Source organism: Diceros bicornis, chromosome 4 (assembly GCF_020826845.1).
Source record: "Diceros bicornis minor isolate mBicDic1 chromosome 4, mDicBic1.mat.cur, whole genome shotgun sequence".
Taxonomy (NCBI): Eukaryota; Metazoa; Chordata; class Mammalia; order Perissodactyla; family Rhinocerotidae; genus Diceros; species Diceros bicornis.
In genome coordinates, this window is record NC_080743.1 from 20781611 (window position 1) to 20805191 (window position 23581).

The 23581-nt window shown below is 36.4% G+C and overlaps 1 protein-coding gene across 2 annotated transcripts in view; it reads left to right on the top strand.

Moving 5' to 3' along the window:
• Positions 1-17057, top strand: part of PRKACB (protein kinase cAMP-activated catalytic subunit beta) — a 124570-nt gene extending 107513 nt beyond the window's left edge. For both annotated transcript variants that reach the window (XM_058538390.1, XM_058538389.1), the window contains exons 9-10: positions 5947-6111; positions 13732-17057. In XM_058538390.1, coding sequence (XP_058394373.1) covers positions 5947-6111; positions 13732-13857 — 291 coding nt within the window. In that variant the 3' untranslated portion in view covers positions 13858-17057. The remainder of the gene's footprint in view (positions 1-5946; positions 6112-13731) is intronic.
• Positions 17058-23581: the final 6524 nt, after the last annotated feature.

Genomic DNA, 23581 nt, shown 5'->3' on the forward strand with positions numbered 1-23581 from the left:
GGCTTCAATGACTCTTCACAATCTTAGTTTTATTCCTGCTTTACTGATCTTTCCTTCTCAATCTTCTTGGCTGGGTCCTCTTCTTTTCTTTATCTGTACTTCCTCCATTGGTGGTCTTATCCAGTCTCATGACTTTAAATGCCGGCTGACAACTCCCAAATTCATTTTTTCAGTCTATATCTGACTCTTGAGTTGCAGTCTCTTGTATCCAACTTCCTAGCTGAGATCTCCACTCAGATGTCAAAAAATATCTCAAATTCAACCTGTCTAAAACTAACAAATTTTTGTCTTCCCTAGCAAGTCTGTTCCTCCCACTGCCTTTCTCATCTCAGTTGATGACAACACCATCTTTTCAGTTACTCAGGCCGAAACACCCTGGAATCCTCACCCCACATCTAATGCACAGGAAAACCATTTTGGCTCTATCTTTAGAATATATGCAAGGGGCTGGCCCCGTGGCTTAGCAGTTAAGTGCACATGCTCCGAACTGGCAGCCCGGGTTCGGATCCAGGCGCACACCGACGCACCGCTTGTCCAGCCATACTGAGGCGGCGTCTCATATACAGCAACTAGAAGGATGTGCAGCTATGACATACAACTATCTACTGGGGCTTTGGGGAGAAAAGGGGAAGAAAAAAAAAAAGGAGGAGGATTGGCAATAGATGTTAGCTCAGGGCTGGTCTTCCTCAGCAAAAAGAGGAGGATTGGCATGGATGTTAGCTCAGGGCTGACCTTCCTCAGAAGATCAAAAAAAAAAAAAAAAGAATATATGCAGAATTCAACCACTTCTTACCACCTCCACTGATCCTGCTCTCTTTTGAGTCACTAGAGTGGTTTTTTAAAAATGTTAAATCAGCCCCAGTGGGCTAGTGGTTAAGTTTGGTGCGCTCTGCTTTGGCGGCCCGGGTTTGGTTTCCAGGCACAGACCTATACCACTCCTCTATCAATGGCCATGCTGTGGCTGCGGCTCACATACAAAATAGAAGAAGATTGGCAACAGATGTTAGCTCAAGGCGAATCTTCCTCAGCACACACACACACACACAATGTTAAATCAGATCCTGATATTCCTTTCAGAACCTTGCAATGATTCCCCATTTTCTTCGGAGTAGAAATCAAAGACCTTACAATGCAAGGGTTTGTGAGGAATGATAGGATGACAGCATTTTTAAAGGATCACTCTTGTTGATAAATTATTATTTATCATTTGTCTTCCTCCCTAGAATATAAACTCTGTGAAGGCAGGAATCATCTTATTTTGTCTACTAGTAGATCCCAAGTACGTCAGTGCCTAGCATATAGGTGTTCAATTAGTATTTGTCAAATTTGAATTCATGCATTCATTAAATATTTATTGAGCTCGTAATATATGCCAGGCCAGTACTGGGTACAGCAAATCAGTTGTGGTGTCTGTGTTTGTGAAGCTTTCATGAAGTGGATATCTGCTCTCGGAAATACTGATTCAGTTGGTCTTCCATTTATTCCAAATGTCTGTATTTTTTAAATTATCACAGATGATTTTGATACACACCATATAGTGAAAGCTTGTTCTGTGTATCTATACTATAGAAATAGATATATTCTCAAGAATATTCATTAGGAAACTCAAAAGTAACTTGGTCTCTAAAAGTTGGAAAAGAGTCCTAAATAGGAAATATTAGGGAAAAAAAGACCAAATAAACATTTTAGGAAGTGTATATTCACAAATACGTCTTTCATGTTGTACAAACACCTTTTTCACATTAAATAATGCCAGTTTCCAATAACCTTATCTCTCAGATCTAATGGTTTAATGGGTTTAGACTGTCTCTTTTCCATATTTAGCTATTTATAGCTACTTTCACATTATTTGCCCTATCATGGACTGGCAGAAAGATGTAGGAGTCAAGAGGATTAAGTTATTTTCCCAAAAATGAAACTGACTGGGTTGGTAGCCGCACTGGAGCTTCAGTTCCTTATCTTTAAAATGAAGGTTTAGACTAAATTAAGCTTACTCTAGCTCCAATATTCTAGGATTCTGATTTCACATTCTATGGCACTTATAACTGATAATAGTGATAGAAAGAATACCCTTCTTGATATAGTTTTGAAGGGAAAGTTAGTCATTTCTTCCATTATAGAAATCTTTGGTGTTTATAGGTTAATATACTATAAACAATGGTATTTACAACACAATTTTGTTTAAGTTATTTGCTGGTTTTTGCTCATTTCAGTTTGATTTTAAACTGAATTTAAAACATAATTTTGTTTAAGTTATTTTCTGCTTTTTGCTCATTTCAGTTTGATGAATCATGGCTCTTTAGAAAGTTCAATCAACAAAAAAAACTATGTTTCTTATTATGTTTCAGAACAATCATGGGAAAAGTACTTTCATGATGATTCTCATTATTTCTCCTGCAGTATACGTTAAGGATATGACAATTCCCATCCTTAACAAGGCTTACTATGAGAGAGTGGTCTACCTATCAGAATCTCTGGGGAAGAAGAGGGTGTGATGTGGAAGTGAAGAGGATATGTCTATAATTTGAAAAGCTTCCCAGATGATTCTGATCTCTACTTTCACAACTCCCCACTACCACTCCCCATTTGAAAATCTCTGTTTTGAAGATTAAACAGATACACACACACATTAACTAATTCAAGACCATCACTTTATCTACATTCCCAAGTAAATAGCTACTTTATTTAAGCATGTATATTCTTCATGCATTGCATTGCACATTACCTGAATTCAGAAGATAACTTGTATGTAGTACATTACTGTCTACTGTTCTGAACATCCTGAAAGGGAGAATAACTGACACATTATATTGATTATAATCAATATAATTGATTCTTAGTTCATTCTAAACTAAGACTGGTCTACTTCAAATAAGTTATTGCTTTGGAATCTAAACCAAGTTAGAATATAACCACTATGTAAATAAGTTGTGTTATTTTTCAGGTAAACAATGTGTCTTTTGAATACCCCGTATTCTCTAGTCTTTATTCTAACTGGGATAAATGAGGAAATGTGCAGCAAATATTTTTAAGATGAAAATTTTGGTCTTTATAAGGTTCCTGACAATAACTATGGGGTGATTATTGGATCATGGAAATAGTATAGAATAATTAAAATTTTATTACTTGGAGTCAGAGTACCTGGCTTGGAATACAGCTCTACTGCTTATTAGCTCTGTAATCTTGGGCATGTTACTTAATCTCTGTCAGTGTCAGTTGCATCACCTACAAAATGGAGACAATAATCGTACTTACCTCAGTGTTCTGGTTTGGATTTTATGAATCAGTGCATATAAACTGTTTAGCACAGTGCCTAACTATTAATAAACCATTGTGTCAGAAGTAAAAACTAGAGAAGCTGGTAGTTCACATGTCTTCTTTCTTGTAGAACATAAAACCTCTTAGAATCTGTGACAATCCTGGCTTTGCACAAATGAGGCTTTTAGTTGCTAATTTATATGACTTGACCCCAAATCCTGGTAATTTCAACCTTCAAATAGTCTTTAGTTGCTTGACACAGTATTAGTTTTCCTTTGGTATAATGATAATTTTAGCTTATTATTTACAGTAAGATTTTTTTGATCTGTCACTAGCAGAAAATGTAAACTTCTGCATAAAGTAGTGAGTGGAGTTGCAAATAGTGCTTCTCGAGCTTTCACGTACCTATGAATCACTTGGAGCTAGAAGCTCAGATTTTCAGGCCCAATGCCCCCATCATCTGAAGTAAACCCCAGGAATGTGCATTTTTATCCCGTATTCTCCCAGTTGATTCTGATGAAAGTGGGTCCCAGGACCACACTTTGAGAAACATTCATTTACAGAGTAGTGTGACAGTGGCAGTCAGAAGACTATGGTTATGAATTGCCATGGAATCTAGTTTTGCATGCTAATGATTTAACTTCTACTTTGAGAACATGAAAATGTATGTCAAGTATGTTGAGCTTTTTGAAAGTCAGAAAGAATGTAAATTAAGGCGTTCTATGTTTGAAGACAGTGTAATAAAGAGCAAAATTCATGAGGCTAGGAATCATAAGACTAGATTTCTAGTCCCAGCTCTGCCACTTTGTAGTCTAATGGTTGGGTAAGTTATATAAAGTCCTTGAATCTTAGTTTCTCCGTCTTCAGAATAGAGTTAATACCATATTCACCAAGTATGTCATATTCAGCTAGGATGTAAGCTCCATGAAATCAGAGACTTTGTCTGTTTTTGCTTGCTGATGTATGTCCAGCACCTAGAACAGTGCCTGGTACATAGTAGGTACTCAATAAGTAATTGTCAAATGGATGAACTACATTATTTGAAATGATCTCAGAAATTCTGGATATAAAACCACAAAAATGACACAGTACCTTCCCTCCAGAAGCTCACAGTCTGGGGGAGACAGATATGCACGAATACTACAGCATAGTTATATGAATGAATGCATTGTGAAGATCAACTGAGATAATGTAATGATGCACTATGCAAGTTATAGGTGATGGTGGCACTTGTAAAGAACCAAACTAAGAATGCGAGGAGTTCAGAAATGGATGTGTTAACCCTTTAAAGCATTTTTTCTTTAGGGGTCTATTGTCAGTTTGAAGTTGTGGCCGTGATAATCCAGAGAATAGTGTTTGTGTTTAGTGGGGGTGGCAACATGAAGTGGCGCCTAGGTGTACATAATAGGAAAATGGGGTTAGAATGAAAGTGCACATGTGCATACACACATAGATATTTGCACATACATACCTGTGTGTGTGATGGGGAAGAGGGCAGTGGAGATAATTGAACATGAGTTGAAAAGGATCGTGGAGAGGGTGGTAGTAATGAGAGAAAAGTGTAAGGAGGCATAGATGCAGCTATTCCTTCTCATTTCATCTCTTAGTGGAACCCATTTTAATTTTTCAGTATCCATATTAATGAAAGGGTGAGAACTGGGAGTTAGGTTGGAGTAGAGAGTTAGAGGAGAAAAATGTGTTTAAACAAAACCAAATAAAAAATAGACCTAGGTCTCTATGAATGGTGCTTTATTTTATTGATTGCCTAATAGATAACATCTTCAGTTATTTTGGGTTTTTTGTTTATTTTTAAGGCTGGAGGCCAGTCAACTAATTGTAAAGTCTTCACAATTTGAGGGGTGGAAAATGCTTTTAAGCCAATCTAAATCATTTTTATACTGTTACATAATAGCAGAATTAAGCTTAAAAATAATCCACTAGTAAATGAAAAGTGGTTTCCTATGCTGTGAAGGCAGTGTGGGTTTTTATAATTATTTTTAGACTTCCTTTTTGATAATCTCTTTTCGAAATGTGCATACTGATATCTTTCATATGCTGCTTTTTCTATTTAAATTGCAAGTTTAGATTTGTATGTCTCTAAGACAGAGATTTGCAATATGGGATCCAAGGAGTCTCTCTAGAAGATGGGTGAACCTTCTGACATTGCTGTAAAACTTCTGTCTGTATGCACATTTTTCTGGAGAGCGATCAATGTTCTTAAAGAGGGCTCATGACCAAAACAAGGCCCTAAGAGAACAGTTTTAGTTCGTTGACCCAAATAATTCTCTTCTTTAAGACTACTATGGGGGGGCCGGCCCCATGGCTTAGCGGTTTAGTGCACGCGCTCAGCTGCTGGCGGCCGGGGTTCGGATCCCGGGCGCGCACCGACACACCGCTTCTCCGGCCATGCTGAGGCCGTGTCCCACATACAGCAACTAGAAGGATGTGCAGCTGTGACATACGACTATCTACTGGGGCTTTGGGGGAAAAAATAAATAAATAAATAAAATTTAAAAAAAAGACTACTATGGGGACGAAAGTGTGTAGTTAAAAATACTTGAAGGTCATCACTACGTATTTTTGTTTATATAATGACCTATCACCTTAAAAAATAACCCTTTCTGAAATAAAAACAGAAATATCATGACTCTTGGGATGTGTGTTTTACCACGTGGTGTGTTTGTGCAGGTCCGATTCCCATCACACTTCAGTTCAGATCTCAAGGACCTTCTAAGGAACCTGCTGCAGGTGGATTTGACGAAGCGGTTTGGCAATCTAAAGAATGGTGTGAGTGACATAAAAACTCACAAGTGGTTTGCCACAACAGATTGGATTGCAATTTACCAGAGGAAGGTGAGCCTTTTCTTTCTTTAATTTCAAAACTTTTTAAAAGTTGGTGTTTAAATTATGTGTAGTAGAGAGATTTTCAAGTTAACACACGATTTTAATTTTTTTACCTTTTGAATTAATCCTATGCAGGACTTAAATTTAGGACCTTTATAGCCCACAATTTAAAAATAAGTTTTCTCGGGGTCAGCCCCATGGCCTAGTGGTTAAGTTTGGCGTGCTCCACTTTGGCAGCCCAGGTTTGGTTCCTGGGCGCAGACCTACACCATTCCTCGGTGGCCATGCTGTGGCTGCGACCCACATACAAAATAGAGGAGGATTGGGGCTGGCATAGCAGTTAAGTTTGCATGCTCTGCTTCAGCAGCCCCAGGGTTCGCAGGTTCGGATCCCAGGTGTGGACCAATGCACCGCTTGTCAAGCCATGCTGTGGCGGCGTCCCGTATAAAGTAGAGGAAGATGGGCACCGATGTTAGCTGAGGGTCAATCTTCCTCAGCAAAAAGACCTTGATCGCAAAAAAAAAAAAAAAAGAAAAAATAGAGGAAGATTGGCACAAGTATTAGCTCAGGGTGAATCTTCCTCAAGCAGAAAGAGGAGGATTGGCAACAGATGTTAGCTCAGGGCCAATCTTCCTTAGCAAAAAAAAATGTTTTCTCCTTCATAAAAGAGAAAGCATACATTTCTATTTTGACCATCAATCTAAAATGTTTTCCTTGTCAAATTTTTCCTACCTATGCCTGTTACTCTTCACAATACCATGGTAATTATATATTAGACAATGTCCTAAGGGTTTGCATTTCAAAACTGATGTGAAGCCACATTAGAAAGACAGTATGTAAACAAATCAATTCTCCTACCCAGAATTGGCACAAAGTCAGGTTTAATAATGTATAATTGCTAGATTCATCAGATATATTTTAGTCTTTATCATTTCACCTTTGTAATAAATTGAGACATTTAAGAAAAGATTTTGCTGTGCCTGAATTACTTTTATCTCTTCTATTGCTTCTTAAATACCAAGTTAAAAATAATTTGTATGAATAGAGTGTTTTTATCTTGAATATATTTAATTTTTTCTTTTTTTACATAAAACCAAACTTCTAATGTTTCCGAGACTTGCCATATTTAATAATGCTGTGCAGCCATATGAGTGAATTTCCTTAGAGAAAAAAATGTAAATACTCTAATTAAGTATTAATAGGACAGTTTTTCTAATTTATATCTTTTATAAACGATTATAAAAACAAAGCATTAAAAGAATTTTAGAATGCAACAAATAGAAAATATACCAAGACCAAAACAATGTGAGTGTTCTATAGCCTCTGTGTCTCTTAAGAGGGCTTCAGAAACTCTCTAACCATTAAATTCATGAAACATAGCCGTTAGCATCATCTCAGCTGGATATGTTGTATAGTCAAGAACAAGGCCCTTAGCAATTTAAAATAGATTTTTAGATCTCATAAATAAACACCTCATATTTTCGTATTTTTATACATTTCCTAGCACCAATGCAGTCCTTTATAATTAATATAAGTAACTCTGTAACTTCTCATTTTAATCTTTGAAGTAATCCTATCGATCAGTGGTACCATTTTCTGCACTTTTCTGATAAGAAAATCAGCTGAAAAAGGTTAACTGCTTTAAACATAATCATACAGCTGCTAAATAACGCCTATATTTGGTTCCAGGTTCTTCAAATTCCCAATTCCAGGATCACATTACCCCTTTAAAGACCTTTTACCGTGGTTGTTAAAATGAAGCCCCAAACCACTCAATAATACATTGTTTCATAAAATTTTCATAGGTTTTACATATCATCTGCTTAACTTTTATGCTTTGAGCATTTTTGCCTCGAAAGGCAGCAAAGAAAGAGCAGGGGTTAGGTAGACATTGGTCTGAATCCCAGATCAACCAACCATTAGCAGTGTGATCTTGAGCAAATTATTTAACCCTTTAAAGCATCAGTTTTCTTATCCTTAAAATTTGGATTGAGGCAGACAGTGCAGAAGGAAGACCATTTTGTGAAGAAAGATCACATAGATTGGTCCAGGCTCTATTTTTCTTTCTGGTTGAGGTATGTTTCGTGTAGTTATAATCAGGTAATATGTTAAGTAAATAAATTTGAAATCATCGTAATCCCACCATCCAGATAGCACCTCTGTTAACATTTGACATATTAACTCTATTTTCTGTGCTCTCCGTCACTGCAGTCCATTTCCATGACTTCAGTAACCATCTAAGATCTACTTCCTCCAACCCTGCATTTTCCCCTCAGCTTCCGACTGTTATATCACAATTACTACCTACTGACTGTTTTGTTTGGGTGACTTATTTAATCTATATTTTCTTTGAGTGCTTTTTTGATCTCAACTTCTTTTTGTTGTCATTGTTTTAATAATTAGCCAATTATCCTCTCAGTACTTATTGAATAATAATTATTTGGCCCCTTATTTGAAATTCCACCTTTACTAATACTAAGTTGCTGTATACGTCAGTCTGTTTCTGAACTATATTTTTTATGAGTTCTTTTTTTTTTGCTGAGGAAGATTCACCCTGAGCTAACATCTGTTGCCAGTCTTCTTCGATTTTTTTTATGTGAGCTGCCACCACAGCATGGCCACTGATAGATGAGTGGTGTAGGGCCACACCCGGGAACCGAACACGGGCCGCTGAAGCGAAGTGCGCTGAACTTCACCACTTGGCCACCAGGGCTGGCCCATGAGTTCTTTTTATCTATTCTTGTACTGTACACCATTTATGTAGCTTTGTAAAGTATTTTTTTTTCAATTTTCAAAATACTTATATATTTAATATGTGGAATTCTTATAAATATTCACGAAAAAGAATACATAATTCAATATTTTTTCCAGTTTTTTATTGTGGTAAAATACACATAACAGAAAATTTACTATCTTGACCATTTGTAAGTGTACAGTTCCATGGTATTAAGTATAGTCATGTTGCTGTGCAGCCATCACCACCATCCATCTCCAGAACTCTTTTCATCTTACAAAACTGAAACTCTGTGCCCATTAAACAATAACTCCCCTGTTTATTGGTCTTTCCAAATATTTATGTTGTATTTGGGGCTCTTAGTTGGGATTACAGTATATTTATATACTGTATATATATGTATTATATATACTGTATTAATATATATTAACATATATTTCTATTTCTTAAGTAGAAAAGAACCAAGATCTTGAGAATTCTTCATAATAAGCATGTTATGTTTCTACATTTATTCAAATATTTCCTGTCATTCAGTAAAGTTTTAGGGACCCCTTCCCCATACAGGTCCACTTTCTTTCTTAAAGTTATTCCTTAAATTTATATTTTGGTTGCTATTATGAATGTCTTTGCTTTCCCATTGTAGTAGAACATAGGGGAAAACCTATGATCTCTATGCTTATATTGTAATTGGCCACCTTACTAAATTCTGTTATCGATTTCCATAGGTTTTTCAGTGATTCCCTTGAATTTTATTGACAGATAATCACAGGGGGCAGAGGTATCATTTGCCTCTTCTTTTTCAATATTTATATCTTTTATTTCCGTTTTGTTTTATTATGCATGCTAGAATGTCTCAAATAATATTTCAAAACAGTAGGGCTGTTGAGTTGTCTTGTCTTGTTCCTGTTTTGAATGAGAATACTTTCATGTTTTATCATCAGATATGAAGTTAGCTATGTGTCTTGGATGAATATTCTTGATCGGGTTAAGGAAATATCCTTAATTCGCAGTATACTGTATTTTATCATCTTTGACATATTAGTATGATGAATTATTTCAGTGAGATATCCTCACATGCCTGAAGTGAACACCATTTAATCATGGGGTATTATTATTTTAATATCTGCCTGAAATCAATTTGCTAAAATTTTGTTTAAAGATTTTTACTTCCATAGTCTTAAGTTCTATTTCCCTGTAATTTTTGTTTTTCTGGAGTTGAGATTATGTGAATTCATAAAATGAGTCTGGAAAATTTCCATGTTTTTTATTCTTTGGGAAATTTAAGAAATATAGGAATTATCTTGTACAGTAGTCCCCCCTTCTCCATGGTTTTGCTTTCCACAGTTTCAGTTACCTGTGATCAACTGTGATCTGAAGATATTCCAGAAATAAACAGTTCATAAGTTCTAAATTGCGGGCCATTCTGAGTAGCGTGATGAAATCTCTAGCTGTCTTGCTTCACCTGCCCAGGGATGTGAATCATCCCGTTGTCCAGCAGATCCACGCTATACACGCTACCTGCTCGTTAGTCACTTAGTAGCCGTCTCAGTTATCAGATCAACTGTCACAGTATTGCAGTGCTTATGTTCAAGTAACCCTTATTTTACTTAATGATGGCCCCAGAGCTCTAGAGCAGTGATGCTGGAAATTCAGATATGCCAAAAAGAAGCTGAGAAGTGCTTCCTTTAAGTGAAAAGGTGAAAGTTCTCGACTTAATAAGGAAAAAAAAATCATATGCTGAGGTTGCTAAGATATATTTTATATTTTGTTATTAATTATTGTTGTTAATCTCTTACTATGCCTAATTTGTAGGTTAAACTATCATAGGTATGTATGTACAGGAAAAACACTGTATGTATAGAGTTTGGCGCTATCTGCAGTTTCAGGCATCCACTAGGGGTCTTGGTATCTCCCACAGATAAGGAGAGACTACTGTATTTATTCCTTGGAAATTTTAACAAACTAATTCTTCTTTGGATATTGGTCTTTTCAAGTTTCTGCCTCCTCTTACGTCAATTTTAGAAATTTATATTTTTCTATAAAATCATCCTTATCCCTTTGTAATGATCACTGTTTATATTATCTTTATTATTATATTTATTGTTAATTAATGCTATATTTAGATGTATTTATTGGAGTTGCCTGAGGTTTGTTCATTCTATTAGTATTTTAAAGATTTATGATCTATTTTGAATCTTTTCTTATTTATATTTAGAAATAAAAATTTTTTCTGTTACTTAGCAAACATTTACTAATCTATCCATATCATCTATTGTATTTTTTTTTTTTTTTTTTTGTGCGGAGATCAGCCCTGAGCTAACATCCGCCAATCCTCCTCTTTTTTTGCTGAGGAAGACGGCCCTGGGCTAACATCTGTGCCTATCTTCCTCCACTTTATATGGGACGCCGCCACAGCATGGCTTACCAAGCAGTGCGTCTGTGCGCGCCCGGGATCCGAACCAGCGAACCCCGGGCCGCCGCAGCGGAGCACGCGCACTTAACCGCTTGCGCCACCGGGCTGGCCCCTATTGTATTTTTAACGATTATTCTTAAAATGGGATCGAACTGAACTGCTACTGCTCCTTTAGAGTTCATGTGCTTTCCAAAGGGCCTGACTTAACCCAGGTAGTAAATAGCTCATCTGCCAAGAAGTAGTGCACTATAATCAACAGGTTGTAATATTGGGCAGATTGGTCGACAGCAAATCTTGATTATCAACACAAATGGACTTGGGGATACCTGGATAATTTACTAATAGCAAAATTCAGTACTCTAATATAGCCATTTGTTTTAATATCATCTCAATTATAACTGTGCACAGCAGTACAAAAATGATAGTAAATGTGAATAGCTTTCATAGTCTTTTTTGTTCTCTGACTGAGTGCTCATGAACAATAAAATAGCCAAAGGCATCTAGCAGAAAGACGAGAACCAGAAGAAAGTGGTCTGGACAACTCAAACTGTACAGTCATTCTCTAGAGATGATTGTTCCAATAGGGTGATCCTAAATTGCTGCCTGGCTAGGCATGAGGCGACTGTCTGCTTAGCTCATCCTTCTGCATGGTGCCAAAAACAACAGGGCCTGCCAGGCAACCAGCTGGCAAACAAAAAGATGCTATTAGACTTTCCATTCCTACTTATTTTTTACCTTATTCTTTTTAAATTTCTTGTTTCTATGTATATCGTATAACAGTATAGTCACATGTGTAATTTATAAATGAATAACTACACATATATTGGTGATGTATACTCAAAAATGTTTTACTAAAAGGCATATAAGTCAAAACACTTTGGAGACCACTGGCGTAGGTATTAGAAAGAGCTCTGGACCGGAAACGGAGAATCATGAATTTGAAACCTACTTTAGCCGCTTATTAGTCATGTGAATTTGGTAAACTTTCTGTTTTATAATCTATAAAATGGGAATAAGGATACCTGCCCTGCCTCTCTCACACTGTTTTATTGAGGAAGAAATGAAAGAACCATACGTATAGTTGTTTGTAAACAGTATAAATGCTGTTTTGGTATTGTTTTTTTAGTTTTTAAAATCTATTCCTCAAATGTATTCTGTACAGCACATAATCTTTATAAAGACCATATTTTAATTAATGGAAAGACATGTTATTTTTAGGATCCAAAGGAAAAGGTGTTCAGAATTGAACAATTCTGTAATTCTAAAAGAGGTATGTTTCTTTCCAACTTCCCAGAAAGTTTTGATTCCTAGATATTTTAAACAAAATAAACTTGGGAATTTAAAAAAGGAGGTTAAAAGTAAGTCAAAGAGTTATTTATAACCTAAAGAGAAATGAATTAAGGAAAAAGGAATAGAAAACAAAGGCTTTAGAAATAAAGAAAATACTGGATAAAGGAAAAACTGGAGTTCTGTAACCTTAAGTGCCAGCCCTTTCATACCAACAATTAATTATCCTAGAAATCTCTAATATATTGTGTTGGCTTGACTGTTTCTTGAATGAAAATGTTGAGATTAATAGCAAACCTACTGTTTGCTGCTGCTTCTAGCAATTTAGAAGGGCATTAAGGGCATTTAAAGATGCCACCGTGTAGTAGTAGTGGGAATTTATTTCCCTTAATGTTTGGAACCTTGCAGGCATTTGTTTTTTGTTTTTCTTGTTTCAATACATGTGTTTTTTTGCACACCGCCAAGTGCCTAACTCGATTCTGATACAATCTGCCTGGAGACAGCATCAGATCCCATAGGTTAAGGGCTCAGTGCTACAAGACTACTCCCCCATCACCACCACTTCAGACACCAGTCCCAAGTCCAGTCTGTCACCTGTGCTCCTGACTAACCAGTATCATTGGAGGTTCCCACAAACTCCTCCTGGGGTTCGATTAATTTGCTAGAGTGGCTCACAGAACTGAGAAACTTTACTTACTGGATTACTGGTTTACCAGATGGAAGAGATGCATAGGGCAATGTATGTGGGAAGGGGCTCAAAGCTTCCTGCTCTCTCCACGCATGGCACTCTCCCCAAATCCAGATGTGTTCAACAACCTGGAAGCTCTCCAAACCCCATCCTTTTGTGTTTTATGGAGGCTTCATTGTGTAGGCATGATCATTTAAATCATTGGCTATTGGTGGTTGAACTCAATCTCCAGCCCCTCTCTCCTCCCTGGGGATAAGGAGGTGGGACTGATGGTTCCAACCTCTGATCACATGGTTGGTTCCCCTGGCAACCAACCCCCACCCCTTAGGTTACCTAGGGACTTTCCAAAAGTCACCTCATTAATATAACAAAGGGCACTTTTACCACTCTCAACACTTGGGAAATCCAAGGGTTTTAGGAGCTCTGTGCCTGGGATGAAGACCAAATATATATTTCCTATTATAAATCACAATATCACACTTATTTTTCTCTCTATCTCAATTATAGGTTGAAGCTCCATTCATACCAAAGTTCAGAGGCTCTGGAGATACCAGCAACTTTGATGACTATGAAGAAGAAGATATCCGTGTCTCTATAACAGAAAAATGTGCAAAAGAATTTTGTGAATTTTGAAGATGAGCAACAAGATGACATCAGAGCTCACACTCAGTCTTTGCACTCTGTTGAGAGATAAGGTGGAGCTGAGACCGTCCTTGTTGAAGCAGTTACCTAGTTCCTTCATTCCAACGACTGAGTGAGGTCTTTACTGCCGCCATCTTTGTGTGCACTCTGCATCCACCTGTGTCACCAGGCACCGCTAAGCAAGTATTGTCTGTGTCGTAACACAGAACTAGACACTTTCCTGCTTCTCTTTGGTTTGTCTTTCTCCTCTCCTCCCACACCTATTTCTTCCTTTTTCATTTTCATTAGTTTTTCTCCAGACAGTGCTTCATTTTATTTTGTTGGTGTTTAAGATGGGCAGTGTTATGTGGTATTTGAAGGATAGGATAAGTGTTGCTTTTAGTAGTTCTTGCCAATATTTATGTTGGTCAATGGCTTGAGGATACTTTCTAATAATTATTTTCACTTTGAGTAGCTCAGACTCAGTTTTGCCAAAACTCTTGACACTTTTTGAAGATAGAATGTCTTATCACCAAGGAAATGTATACAGATTAAAACAATAAGTTTCTTAGAACTCATTGTTCTGGCAATAAATTTGGATAGACTAATATAGAGTAGCTAAACCCAGCAATTTGGATTCCTATAGATCAGAGATTCTATTTCCTTTCACCTCCTTTTATATCATTCTCCCCTTGAGTAGCTAAGTGACCAGCCTGTGCAGTGTGACAGATGTCTCATTCGCAGGAAAAACTAATGATATGGATCATCATCACCCCGATTCTCTCACTTGGTACCAGCATTTCTGTAGGTATTAGAGAAGAGTTCTAAGATTTCTAAACCTTAACTCTTCCTTAAGGGTTTTAGCCAGTATTTTAATAGAACATGACTAATACAAGTGGCAAATTTTTAAGTTTCTCAAATAGTCCTCATTGTAAACTTTTTAAAGGAAAAGAAACCAACTAAAAAGAACAGTAATGTGGACAAATACTTTGCTAAATCAAGCAAATGGCTTGATTCTTGTAAACAATATAGACGCACACTTATTTAAATAAGGTTTTTTGTTTGTTTTGCTTTACTTTGTTTTGTCACAGTTAAGAACAAAATAAGTTGTTGCCAGGTTATTATTCTGGTGTACTATATTGTCAGCCTAAGGGAGAGGCCCTGTGGTGACCTCGGCTCTCATCCTATGCCTCATCAAGAGGAAAGGGACAAAGTTTATAAAACTGCCACTACTTCTTTTTAATTTTGAGGTGTGATGTTTTTAGACATGTCATAACTTCTAACCTCTTTTCTTTCAGTAAGCAGAATGTATGATCATGCAGATACAATTTTAGTATTTGAGTTTGTTTTTTTTATACTTTTTTGCCAACTGACTTTTAACAACATTGCTGTCATGGAAATTTCAAGCACTTTTGCACATTTAGTTCAGTGTTTGTTGAGAATCTATGGCTTAACTCAGTTTTTTAAATATTTTTTTCCTTTCTTTTAAATTTTCCCATCTGGTTTTATCTCTGTGTGTCAGTGACCCATCTTAAAAAAACACACCAAAATAGTTGAAAATAAACTGTGTTCATTTTTTTATGATCAATTTACATGCATATGAGTTGTTTTTAATCAAACTGATCTTAATGTACATAAGCATTCTATTTGCTTCATTATTGGTGCAAGTAGGTCACTGACTCTCCTTCTTTTCATCTGTACCACACCTTTGTAAAACCTTTGAAGACCTTGTAAAAGCCTGTCTGAGACTTTCTCTGCATCAATCTGTATTTCTTTTAGTTGTCAAGTGTTTCTGCATGATTATGTCACTTAAAAGCTGATACTGATTTCAGTTGGTCCACCTATATTTAAAATGTGCAAGAAAAATATGAAATACTTTGCTGTAGCAAGTTTTATGTAACAAAAATATATGATCATGTTAATAAATTTAAAACATCATTTGTATAAAATATTTTAATTAGTTTTTTTGTATTTCATTTAGACCCAAGAACATGCTGATCATTGTATTCTTTATGTATGCTATAAATTCTATAGTAGCTTTGTTGTATATTATTGTAAAATTATTTTAATAAATCAAGGGGATGACAATTTGATTATTACATTTTAGTTTTCAGTAATTAAAAAGTAATTTTAAAAGTAATGAAAAAGTTTTTTTTTTTTATGAAACTACTACTGCCCAGCACAACTTGCTGTAGAATCTACCTAGGTAAGTGACTCCTAGGCATACATTGGTTTTGAGGGCTATTTAGCCATTCCATTTTACTCTGCATTTAAAAGACACGAGCAAGCTTTCAAATATATCAAAGGAGTCTATTTCCGATCAATCAAGTACACTGAATTAGAATATCTTAAAATCATATAGAACTCCCAGTTTCAGCCACAATTTAGCCAAGAACAAGATAAAAACTTGAATTAGAAATAAATGGAATGAATCAGTATTTAACCTCAGATTGCATTATTCGAAACAGAAGAAATTAGGTTTTAACTCAGTTAATAATAAGGAGATGGCATTGTGGAGGAAGGAGCCCTAGACTGAAAGTCAAGACGTCTGAGGTTCAGGCCTGGTGTGTCATTGGCAGCATGACCTTGGCCTCGGTTCTCCTAGTTCCTAAGGTCCCTTCTAACTTCCACGTGTCAGACAAGATTCTTTTTATTTGACATTTTGAAGGGATAACGAGCTTTAAGTCTCGGTAAGGCGATATTTTAGGGAATCTTTCTTCTCCTTATCTCTTACAGTGTTCTTACAGTTCTTTGAATATCATGAGAACCTCGTGTCTGTTCTGATTCCTTCACTGATGCTAAATTTCCAATTGATATCAAACTGTCAGCCTACCAAAAAAGATATTGTGGCTTGTGGGTATTGCTGTCTTGTTTTTGATATGTTCTTGTATTGACTGCCCATTGGCCTGAAAATACTCATTGTAAGCCTAAAAAAAAAATCATTTTTCTTTCCCACTGACTGTTTTTTCTGCTTGTTGTAAGAATCAAGTGAAATAATGTATGTGAAAGCACCTTGTAAACTGTAACCTATCAATGTAAAATGTTAAGGTGTGTTGTTATTTCATTAATTACTTCTTTGTTTAGAATGGAATTTCCTATGCACTACTGTAGCTAGGAAATGCTGAAAACAACTGTGTTTTTTAATTAATCAGTAACTGCAAAATTAAAGTATCTTCAAAGGCTAAAACAATTTATTGAGTCTTGAATTCTATTTGGTGCCCTTCTCTCCTGATTTATTTTCTGCAGATACTACTGATGCTTCTAGATCCCTAGTCTTTATGTATTTGGGTTGGTCTTTTGGTAGTGAGAACAGAGCCATAGGAAGAGGAGTGTCCACCAGTCCACTCCAACTGGGTGTTTACTGAGAAACTACTGGATGCATTCCATAGTTTCTAAAAAGTGTTTCTACTTCTTCCTCATGCTGTCAGTCCAAATTACTCTTAACATAATGTTGAAAATATTCATATTTAAAGTATTGACATTGCAAGAGCCCCATCCTCATGTGGTAAAAGTGCACTATGCGTTTATACTTGTTTCTTCAGAAGCGTTTTTGGGTTCACATTATCTCTTCTGGTTTTAGCCAGGTTGATTAGCGTATGTTTCTATAGTTGTCCTTGACCTCAGGAAATAATTTTTTAGGTAATTTTTATAATAGCTTACCATTTTTTTATTGCTATGATTGTTACTGCAAACATTCATAAATATTGATGCATTTTATAACATGGTGCTTACTATTTTTCTACCAGTGCTTGCTTCATTTTATCATTGTCAGGGCTTGATATAAATTCCTGCTTTCTCATTTCTTTATATAACTAATTATAAAAATCTGGGCATATCTTTACTCCAGAACTATCATCATTTGAAATCCATTTAAATTTTCTCTTATGCACAAATATTGGATGTGAAGTTAAGTACTTTCGTTTTAGCTTTCCTGAACATTTTTTATATACCGTCTTTAATAGCCTGTGTGCCCTCTGCTTGGTGTCCCACCAAATTTCATATGTTGAAGTCCTAACCCCTGGTACCTCAGAAAATGACTGTATGTGAAGGTATGGCCTTTAAAAAGAGATAATTAAGGTAAAATGAGGTTATATGGATTGGCCCTAATCCAGTATGACTGGTGAACATACAAGAAGAGGAGATTAGGATCATAGAGAACACACAGACCAAGGGAAGACCATGTGAAGACATAAGAGGAAGACGGCCATCTACGAGCCAAGGAGAGAGGCCTCACCAGAAAGCATCTCTGCTGACACCTTGATCTTGGATTTCTAGCCTCCAGAACTGTAAGAAAATAAATTTATTGTTTAAGTCACCCAGTCTGTGGTACTTTGTTATGGCTGCCCTAGCAAACTAGTACCCACGAGTGTACTCCCATGGTGCATACTGTATTCCCATGGTGAAAGGCTTGCATTGATCTCCCTTCAAATGCTTTATACTTGGCCCAAACTGAACTAACTTACCATAAGTGGGGGAAAAAAAAAAGCATGTCACTGTGGTCATAAACCTCAATGCACTTGCTATCTTATTTTTATTTTTTCCTGGAATACAAGCAGGAAACAGGAAACAGCAGCTGCTGAAAGTAGGGGAAAGCATAGGCAACTGAAACCACTCCTATCTCCCAGTCAGACTTACCCTTAGCATCAAGCTATCCTCTTGAAGCAGTGCTAACATAGCATAAAACTGAACACACCAGACTCATTGAGTTTAGAGTGTCTGCCCATCTCTTAATGGTGATGTTAATGAAATGGCCAAAGGAAAGTGGGAATGGGGATAAAGGGTTGGTGAGGAAACCCCAGTTGGTTTGTCATCTGATTATTCGGGGTTAGTAATGCTCACAGCAAATGATTACCTTAATATGTTAATTTTCTATTGCTACTGTAACAAATGACCACAAACTTAGTGACTTAAAACAACACAAATTTATTGTCTTACAGTTCTGGAAGTCTGACATCAGAAATGAGTCTCATTGGGTTAAAATCAAGGTATCAGCAGGGCTGCATTCCTTTCTAGAGGCTCTAGGGGAGAGTCTGTTTCCTTGCCTTTTCTAACTTCTAGAGGCTGCTCACTTTCCTTGATTCATGACCCCATTCCTCCATTTTCAAAGCCAGCAACATTAGGGCCAAGTCCTTCTCATGCTGCATCCTTCTGATCTCCTCTTCTGCTTCCTTCTTTCACTTTTAAAGACTCTTGTGATTATATTGAGCCCACCTGGGTAATCCAGGATGCCTTCCCTATTTTAAGATCAGCAGAGGAGCAACCTTAATTCCATCTCCAACCTTACTTCCCTTTTGCCATGTAACACATTTACATGTTCTGGGGATTTGGACATGGACATCTTTGGGGCCAAGGGAAGACAGTTTTCTGCCTACCACACTTAAAATGTATGTCATTTTAGGTGGAAAATATGATTATCTGAAACCTGGGAGTAGAGGCAATCTTTTCACAATTCAAAGAGAACAGAGGCTTAAACTGAGATTTTCTTGAAGAGTAGTGCTTAGCATGCAGTGAATGTTTAAGTACATTGTCCCAGAACTTGAGTAGCAATATCAGTTCTGAGTGCCTTGAAAGATACTCAACATCAATATTCATCAGCAAATTGCAAATTAAAACCATAATTTGATAGTACTACACACCAATAGAATGACTAAAATTTAAAACACTGATAATACCAAGTGTTGGTAAGGATGTAGAGCAACTGTAACTGTCATGCATTGCTGGTGGGAATATAAAATGGCACAACCACTTTGGAAAACAGTTTGGCAGTTTGTCATAAAGTTAATCGTTCACTTATCATATAACTAGCCATTCTAGTTATTTACCCAAGATAATGAAAACATATGTCCACACAAAGACATGAATGTTCACAACAACTTTATAACAGTTACAAAGTGAAAACAATTCAAATGTCCAGCAAGAGGTGAATGGATCAACAAATGGTACTATATCCATACAATGGAATACTACTCACCAATAAAAAGGAACAAGCTACTGATACAAGTAGCAACATGACTGCATCTAAAAAGCATTTTGATTGTATACATTTGTCAAAACTCATTGAACTGGAGCCAGCCCTGATGGCCTAGTGGTTAAAGTTTGGCATGCTCCACTTTGGCGGCCTGGATTTGGTTCCCAAGCACGGAACCACACCGCTCATCTGTCAGTAGCCATGCCATGGTGGCGGCTCACATAGAAGAATAGAAGGACTTACAACTAGAATATACAACTATATACTGGGGCTTTGGGGAGGGGAAAAAAAAAAGGAGATTGGCAACAGATGTTAGCTTAGGGCAAATCTTTCCCAGCAAAAATAAATAAATAAATAAAAACTATGAAATCTTTTTTTAATTTTTTTTCTTTTGGTGAGGAAGGTTAGCCATGAGCTAACATCTGTTGCCAATCTTCCTCTTTTTTGCTGAGGAAGATTGGCCCTGGGCTAACACCCATGCCCATCTTCCTCCACTTTATATATGGGATGCCTGCCGCAGCATGGCTTGATAAGCTGTGCGTATGTCCGTGTCCGGGATCCGAACCTGTGAACTCTGGGCTGTCAAAGCAGAGTGTGTGAACTTAACAACTATGCCACTGAGCTGGGCCCTATGAAATCTTAAAAAAAAAAAAAATTTGAACTGTATACTTAAAAAGAGTACATTTCATACTTTGCGTATGAAATACGAGTACATTTATACTTTCATAAAGATGATTTTAAAAAGCAATTATGAAAAGAAAATAAATTTTAGACTAGATATGATTATACTAGAAGGTTAGTGACCTGGAAGATAGAGTCTAGGAAATCTCTCAAAATTAGTATTCAAAAGATAGAGATAGAAAAACATGAGAGAAAAGTTAAGAGACATGGGAAGTTAGCTTCAGGAGACAGGATTATTGTCTAAATTTCTGAAGCGAGGAGACAGAAAAATGGAAAAGTAACATCTTCAAAGTTATGAATGATTTTTTTAACTTAGAGTTATATACCTAGGCAAACTACTGTTTCACTGTAAAGGGGGGACTCTGATTCCCAGGCTCCCTAGCCTCTGGCATCCAGATAGGACTGGCCAGTGGCAAGTGATGTGAAAGACTGGAGGGTAGCAGAAAAGTATAATCAGAGCATTCCTTCTCTCTCTCTCTAAGATCTGCACCATCCCCTGAGTCTACATTGTCCCAATTCCTGGTCACTGTCATGACCATGTTCCACCAGGTAGCCATAATTCCTGAGCTCTGTGAACCCCAGCTCCTCCTTTTTGCCTCCAGTCCTAGGGCTGATAGCGCTCCCTGCTGTTGCTCATCTTTGGGTCACTTCACCATCCTAATATTTGTCTTTATTTTTGGCTAGTTTTATTAACTTTTTAGTAATAATATAACTGGTACTTATTTTTGTTTATGAAGTGCAGCTTTTTGACTCTCTATTCTTATCACCTGTGTAACCAATTTCTTCTACTAAATTTTCTCCGTTGAAATACCTAGAATGGTTTCTATTTTCCTGACTGGACCCTGATTGTCGTTCCCATTATCACCACTCTTGACATTGCACTGAAGGATCCTAGTCACCACAGTAATAGAGGGAAGAACAAAGGTGATCCAGCAATCACTGTAAGAGAAGAAACAATGATGGTAAATTTTCTACCCACAAATACTCTCTAAGGAACTTCTAAAAATGTATCTCAAGAAGAAGGAAAATGGTCCTAGAAAGAAGAAATAGCTTTTGGGAGGTCTAAAGGAAAGAAAAAAAAGATTTAAAAAAATAATTAAATAAATAAACATCATTAGGAATAAGAAATGAGATAGACACAGAAGAGCTTTTAAAAATTAGAAGAGAATTCAGGTCAGGCTGGAACTTGAAAGACAGGCAACCCTCTTTTTCTTCTCCCACACTCCTTCCCCAAACATTTCGTAGAAATGATAGAATATATTTTGAAGTATCCTTAAGGACATAGATTGCACTCAAAACAAGATAAACATCTCCACAGACCAGAAAGAATGGAAATACACAGTGGCAAGTGGGGCTGAAGCCACAGACTTACCAACATACAGAAAAGATGTTTGCTACAGTGAGATAATTACAATGAACGCAAAAGAAAAAGAGATTAAAGAAAATTCAGAGATGGTCATTGATATTGAGAAAAAAGGTGATCCACTATTGGCATCCCTGAATTAAGAAACTAATGAATGAAACAGAAAAATTATTCAGATATATCAAACAGAAACTTTTTGCTAAAATGAAGGAAAAATTGAATTTTCCTGTTAGAAGATACCGTTTTTTCAGGAAAAATTAACATGAGCTTTCTACACCAAGCCATATCCTGGTGAAGGTTTTGAACTTCAATAATTAAAATTTTATGCATAAAATTCAAGTCACCTCCGAGGTGAGGGCAGAATCAGGCTGGCCTCAGATGTCTCCACAATAATACTCGGTGCCAAAAGACAATTACGCAATGGCCATAAAGTTCTAGGGGAAAAAGGTATGAGCCGGAGTATTATACAGCCAAGTTGCATTTAATTTAACGGCACAAGACAGGTCCCTCCGAACAACCAAAAGAAATAGAAAACCTATGTGCCCTGCAGATCCAACTGGGCGTATAAATCAAAATAAAGAACTTAATAATGGAGAAGCAGTGAAAAAAAATCCTGTGGTGAACATCAAATCTGTCTAAATGTCATACTAATCATCAGCAACCACAGTAATTACAATTATAGAACCAAATGTCAATGTTTTAAACCTTGGCAAAATTAGATTGAGATAACTAACAAAATTAGAAGGTGGGAAAGGAAGTGAGACTGGTAATTTCTTGCTTTTTATGGCAGGAAGTCAACTAATAGAATCTAAAATTAGTACATGTGGTGAAATAAGATAATGACTCACGTAACTTCTCAGTGATTTTTTATAATTTTGTAATTCTTTCGTGGGGAAGGAACATTTATCATTTTCATTTTCACTTCAACTTCTTTTTCTTGTGTTAAACTCAATTACATTTACTTTCATTTCAGTTTCTTCTGGTAAATTGAATTTTATAATATAAGTAAAATTAAATTGAAGACTTTATATTAAAAAGTATGACACAATTTTTATAAATTGAGTGCTGTCTAATTATGTACCTCTCTCTCTCTAGCCCTCTGTCTCAATATGCGCATAGGGAGAAGCCTGGAATAATGTTACTGATGGTATGGGATTTGGGGTTATTTTATAATTTCTCCTTTGTACTTTACTGAATTGCTTGCACTGTTTATAATGATAGAGTAATTAATCAAAAATAAATATGCCTACTAACAGAGCATTGATATCTTTATTAAAAAGATGATAAAATATTATGAGACTTACTCTTAGCAATTAAGCCATTTTCACCAGAGTTCAGTCTTCTTAAGAAATCCCAATCCCTTCCTTTCAAAATTGAAAATGAGATGCTCATTAGATCACTGATAATGCTTTTGAACAAGGCACCAAATTAAATTAAGATATTAAGTGATATGTTAATTTCAGATATCACTGAAATGGCCTCCGCAGCATTATCATAAGAAATGTTTTCATCTCATTCCTTTTTTCCCAAGCTCGTGAGCGAGTGCCCTTCCCTTTAACAGCCAGACCACTGTCATGTAGAAAAAAAACTCTTCACTGCCCATTTCTTCACACACTATCCTGAAAACTCGTACTCAATGACCATAACCAACTTGTTATTAAGCTTTTTACTATTTTCTGTAACACTAAGTCAAAGTCAGGAAGCACATAGCTGAGTTAAGTGCA